We start from the raw sequence: 5758 nt of genomic DNA on the forward strand, positions 1-5758 counted from the left end.
TCTCTCTCTCTCTCTCTCTCTCTCTCTCTCTCTCTCTCTCTCTCTCTCTCTCTCTCTCTCTCTCTCTCTCTCTCTCTCTCTCTCTCTCTCTCTTTCTTTTGGGGCTGTCCCGCCCTCTTCCTCGGCTTGCGCCATTCAGCTCGTCTTGGCCGACAAGTTTGATAGGTACGAATTGACATACGAAGGTTGTCACGTTTTCAATCCTTCTAGCTTTAGAGGAAGCAGCTTTGGATGGACCACTTATTATCCTGCGACGGGAAGAGCAGAGAGGAGCGAGTTGCCTCGGGCGTGAAGAGGCTGCTTAGCCTCGCGAGCTCTGGGGCGTGGTGCGCTCGCGCTCGGTCATGTAGCCAAGGGATACATTGGCCCATAGCGAGGGCGACCCTTGTGGAAGCGAGGCTTTGACAAAGCACCCCCTGCTTGCCAAACCAGCACCGTGGACAAATCTGTATTTGCCAGCCGACAACTCGATCACAGGAACGAAGCAGAGCGCGAATCGGGGAATTGCATTGCGATGTGCCCCACGTCGTTGACATTGGTTGCGAGTAGGACCACTCTTGAGAAGGAAGGGATAGAATGCCGAGCAGCGTCCGGCCCGCCCGCCGAATCTACAAGTGTATCTCTCGAGTCTGTTGGAGCTCTTGGACATTTTGCAGAGCATGCACCTCTTCCCATTCCTTTTTCACGTCGTTTGCGCGATCGTCCCCGCTCCTCCAGCACCTCTTCCAAACGAGCCTGTAGCTCTGAGGGGTGGGTGTAAGACCTCTCGCTTTCGCCTCTTCTAACCAATCCAACGCTTCGTCGATCGCAGCATCATCTATCCTAGTCGTAACCAGGCTGATCATTCTCTGATACGTGGCCTCGTCACCGCGTATAAGAGGTCTTTGACACGACATGTCCCTCAACAAGCTTCTTCCTAGATCCGCATCTCGCGTATCTATGCACAGATCCAAGAGGGAGTGATAGCATGCTAGATCGGCAGAGACGTGCATTTGAGACCGAACGTGCTCCACCTCGGCGTGGATCGGTGGCCAATCTTGTCCCGCACCTTCTTGAGGAATGGCAGGGGGCAGAGCGTAAAATTTGCTCGAACTGCTCGTCTGTGCGCTCTCATCGAGCTGCGTACGCGTGTTGCTCCCCGTCTGAGTGGCGTCGTCCTGCGCAGCAGCAGCAGCATCGAGCGCAGAAGCACCAACAAATCGACCTCGCGCTCTTCGTACATGTCGTCGCTCGTGATAAACGCTCCAAGCTTCCTGATACATTCGCAGCCTCCTAGCGCTCTCGATCAGCACAAAGAGTCCAGCAGTGGTGCTTCCTCCGCAATCGCCTTCCCTCACTTGAGCTCGACCCTGCTCAATCCATGCGGAGTGGGCTTGCGCCCACGCTTCGGGCGTAGAGATGAGCTTGATGAGCGCAAGTAGCTCGACCGGCTTTGGTCCAGCATACGAGAGGTAATTGAATCGAGCCAACGTGGCAAAAGCAGCGTGAAAGTCGTACGTCGCTTTGGGCGCATTTCGTTGGTCCAACGAATCATCGCCGACATCCACCTGCTCTCGGATGGCAGCATGGGAATGAGCGAGGAACAACCAAAGAAGATGATTCTCGCTGATGGTCTCGAGTAGTTTGTGCCTTTCTGCTGGAAGGGAAAGCTTGCCTTCGTGCTGATGCTCGTTGATGACCGTCTCGATGACAGTCACGTCTCCCGCTCGAGCACATGTGGACATCACCTGCTGCACCAGGCCGCCTTCCAATCCGTGCCTGCCCTCCGTGACAAGCCTCTGGTACGTCCACTGGACGCCAGGATACTGGTGCAGAAGAGTCAGAGAAGAAAGTTCAGCAGGGAGAAAAAGCGCATATTCTTGGACCATCGACTCACCCAACCGTGTCTGGCAGAACACCTCAGCACCCTAAAGAGTCCCGCGTCGTCTGCTTTTCTTCCCGTGATGGCAAAGAACCACTTTGCGAGCTCGCTAGCCAAGCGTGGTAGCTCGTGATTGCAAATCAAGAAGAGGATGCTGGATTGCGTCTTTGGTGTCAGGACCGTCCTTTGAAAGGCTGCTGGCAAAGCCCCAAGAATGCTGAGCATCAGTTCCAGATTGGCGATGTGTATGCTATGGGTCAAGAGGATGGTATAGACGCCCGGTGTCCAATGACGAGTGTACCACCTCGAAAGCAATGGGCGAATCGAGGAAGCTGCTGTCTCCCTTTCATCCTCGTACTGCATTGCGCCCTCTCGATCTCCTATCTGTGCAAATCTATCCAATACCCCTCGCACCTCACGCTCACCCGCCTGATGATTGATGGCGGCGATGAGCAGCATGGTCAAGCTCCTTATAGAAGCTGGATAGTAGCTCCGCATATCGTCGTGCACTGCAAGAGCCACATGAAATGGGACCTGCCTCATGAGGTGCAAGAAGACTTGAAGTGGTGGTTTGGGTGCCGATGACTGCACAGCTACCGCATCGCCTCCTCCACCGCCACCATCAGCAATCTGCTGCTGCCCCTGCTGCTGCAAAGCTTTTGCGCGTCTCCTCATCTCTTCTGCAGTCTTGAACATCATGGTCCATGCTCGATTGTTGGAATGCTTGTGCAGGTCCGAGGCCAGAATCTTGAGCTCTTGCGTTGCGTAGGCCCCTTCGCCCGTCTGCCCCGCTTCTACGTGGGCGCTTGCACCCTTGCTGCCACCCTTGCCGCCGCCGCTGTCCTCTCGACGTGCTGCAGCGCGCTCCTTGTCTTGGCGTCGAACATTGGCCCAGTGTACGGAGTTGGAGGACGTAGTGCTTGATGATGCAAACGATGCCTCATCTTGACCGCTCGCGCTAAAGAGGGGAATAGAGTTGCTGGAGGAAGGTTTGAAGCGCGATGTCGGGTACAACCTTGTTCTGTGGCTGTTCGCAAGCTGGCCCTGCTGCTGCGCCTTGGTGCGACTAGACTCTTGCATCTCCTCCTCCTCTCCCCTTTTCGCAGCGCTGGTCGACACCCTTCGCTTGGCATTCATGCTCGACCACCTTTGCTCCTGTGTCTTTGCGTAGTCATCAGATCGGCGGCATCGTCTATGAGCGACCAACGAGAGGCTCCTCGGTCGTCCTGCTTGCTCTGCACATGGGCAACGGCACACGATGCGGATGACGCCCCTCGAGCTGGATGGCGCGATGGTGAGCATTTTGCCTGCAAGGACACTCAGGGGGTGGAGATCGGGTGAAGCTACTCTTGTGACTCCTTCACGCCCACATCCACGTCGTCGTCGTCATCGTCGTCGTCGCTCTGCGTCGAGGTCGTGTCTGATCCTAGGCACCAACTCGTCTTTTATCCGCTCGCTACCTTTGCCTGCTCGTCTTTGCGAAGAGGTTGCATGCACCACAAGACGCCAAAAATTGAGGTGTCAGAGACACATCACGTGACCTGCTTGGGTGGCCTCACTCACGTGACTCGTGCTCGGCCCGTGCGTTGTGCGTCATGAGCGCGTTGCCTTGGGGACGCGCGTTCGGTGGACATTGCGGTTTCCTAGGACGAGATCGCTTACACTTTTGACTGCATGGCGACGACCACCTCTCGAGCATATGCTGTGCCCCAACTCTACGACATCTCTCCCACACTCGCGTCTGCATCACCTCACACAATCCAAGCGCACTTTGAAACACAATAGCATCGAACCGAGAAGCGCATCGATCGAGCACTCGACTCTTACCATCTGTTTGGCGCAGAACATTTCAAGATGGAGGCCTGCCTCTCCAACTTTTCGCCCTCACATGCCGAGGCCGGTCTGGCGCTAGGTGGAGGAGTAAAGGATGAGGAATCATACGGCATGGGATCAAGCGGAGTCAACAGCTTTGCGCTTCCTGCCAGCGATGTGAGTGACGTGCAGCGAAATGATCTTCAGCTTCATTCTACTGATGTGAGCTCGGAATGCGTGGCCAATTGCAGCCCGCGAGGTTCTTGTCCGCATATACCGATGTGGACTCTACCAATCCTCAAGCTAGAATCAAATTGAACCACGGTACCACCACGCTCGCCTTCCGCTTCAAGGGAGGCATCATCGTAGCTGTCGACAGTCGAGCTACGGCAGGTAGGTGAGTCTTGGCCCTTCCTCTCGTCTTCCCACTCCAATCTTTGTCGAAGTGTGCTGACCTGTCGACATTGTACTGCCTATACTTGGCCAGCTACATCGCATCGGGTACAGTCAAGAAGGTGATCGAGATCAATCCTTACTTGTTGGGCACCATGGCCGGTGGAGCTGCAGGTAAGTCTCCGCTGCCGTTCCTTCCCAGATGATGGCAAGGCACCGCGACTGATGCGCCACTCTTGCCCGTTGCCCACCACCCCTTTGCACACTCAGACTGTCAGTACTGGGAGACGTACCTGGGCATTCAGTGCAGATTACACGAGTTGAGGAACAAGGAGAGGATCAGCGTAGCTGCCGCTTCCAAGTACCTGTCCAACCTGGTGTATGGCTACAAAGGCATGGGTTTGAGTATGGGCACGATGATCTGCGGATGGGATAAGACGGTGAGTGCATCATTCCCGCTCGTGCGCCTCTAGCTGAATCGTACTGACTTCATGCGCGATCCTCGTGCACGCACACAGGGGCCTGCTCTTTTTTACGTCGACTCTGAGGGCTCTCGTTTGAAGGGAGACGTATTCTCGGTAGGGTCAGGCAGCACGTTTGCATACGGTGTCTTGGATCAGCTATACAGGTGGGATTTGGAGGATGACGAAGCTCAAGAGTTGGGCAGGAGGAGCATCTACGCTGCTGCTCATAGAGGTGAGCATCTTTGTTCCCTTGCTCGCATATCGCGCGGTGTATGCTCGTGCGAGGGGCTCGGCGTGGGTTGATCCAACTCACTCTGTCCCCTCTTGCTCTTGTCGCCACGTAGATGCCTACTCGGGCAACAGCATCAATCTGTACCACGTGCGAGAGAATGGCTGGGAGTTTATCGCAAATTACGACGCGACCAAGCGTGAGTGTGGGTGGGGGGATGCGAGTTGCTTTGCCGTCCTCCACTTACCCTGCCCAATCTTTTGCTTCATAGTGCACTACGATGGCCCAGGGGATGTGCCAGGCGCGCCAGGTGGAGGTTATGGCTGGGCAGTGAGGACGGATGGACTGTCTTCGGAGCTCAAACCTACTGCTGAGCAAGAACAAGCTGGCGATGTGGCTGGACATGCGGGCAGCAGAGCTACGGAACAACCGCTCGAGGCTCAGATCAGACCTGGTCAAGCCTAGTCTGGACGGAGGCGTCCGCGCTCATGGCAGAGGAAGAATGGTGCGCCGCTGACCGCTAGCTCTCGAAAATGCGTTGCGAATCCCATATTCTCCTAGTATTGGCCTGGTCGGCGTGTGCCTTGGTCGTTGGTGAGAAACAAAGCTCTGCGCTGGCATCGGGCCCACGTGCAACTCGATGCCTTTGACAAGAGCGTGGCTGTGGCACGTCGCTTTGTGCGGCGGGGAGGGGGGAACATTTCTAGAGATGTGTGACGGAGAGTGGCGCGCAAAGCACGTTTTGTGAAATGATGGAGCACCCTTGGCAATCACAAACGGGGAAGTGTGCGCACACATTTGGATCTGAGCGTGCTGCCAAAAAAAAAAAAAAAAAAAAAACTCTTTCTCTTTCGTGACGCGGTAAAAAGGGGGGCAAAGACATGCTGGCGTTTGCAGATTGGCGCGCATGAAAGATCGGGTGCGGAGTGGGGATGGGGCTGTGAGAAGGAAGCGAAGTGAACAATGAGAATCGTCAAGATAAGGGGCAGAGAAGCCGGC

At 55.6% G+C, this 5758-nt stretch overlaps 2 protein-coding genes across 2 annotated transcripts; one reads left to right on the forward strand and one right to left on the reverse strand.

The window, feature by feature from the left end:
* Positions 1–217: 217 nt before the first annotated feature.
* On the reverse strand, positions 218–3278 carry IE81DRAFT_369670 (hypothetical protein). The gene is made up of 2 exons (XM_025517273.1): positions 1877–3278; positions 218–1805 (listed from the first exon to the last, which is right to left on the reverse strand). Exons 1-2 carry the CDS (start codon positions 3161–3163, stop codon positions 609–611), a joined length of 2484 nt encoding a protein of 827 aa, XP_025365824.1. The 5' UTR covers positions 3164–3278; the 3' UTR covers positions 218–608.
* A 260-nt stretch (positions 3279–3538) lies between these two features.
* On the forward strand, positions 3539–5540 carry IE81DRAFT_327264 (putative PRE2-20S core proteasome subunit). Its single transcript, XM_025515063.1, has 7 exons — positions 3539–3850; positions 3925–4070; positions 4161–4240; positions 4337–4506; positions 4585–4762; positions 4875–4958; positions 5031–5540. The coding sequence occupies exons 1-7, from the start codon at positions 3716–3718 to the stop codon at positions 5222–5224; spliced, it is 987 nt and encodes a 328-aa protein (XP_025365825.1). The 5' UTR covers positions 3539–3715; the 3' UTR covers positions 5225–5540.
* The last annotated feature ends 218 nt before the right edge of the window (positions 5541–5758 follow it).

The sequence above is a fragment of the Ceraceosorus guamensis genome (genome assembly GCF_003144195.1).
Source record: "Ceraceosorus guamensis strain MCA 4658 unplaced genomic scaffold IE81scaffold_222, whole genome shotgun sequence".
In the NCBI taxonomy this organism is placed as follows: Eukaryota; Fungi; Basidiomycota; class Exobasidiomycetes; order Ceraceosorales; family Ceraceosoraceae; genus Ceraceosorus; species Ceraceosorus guamensis.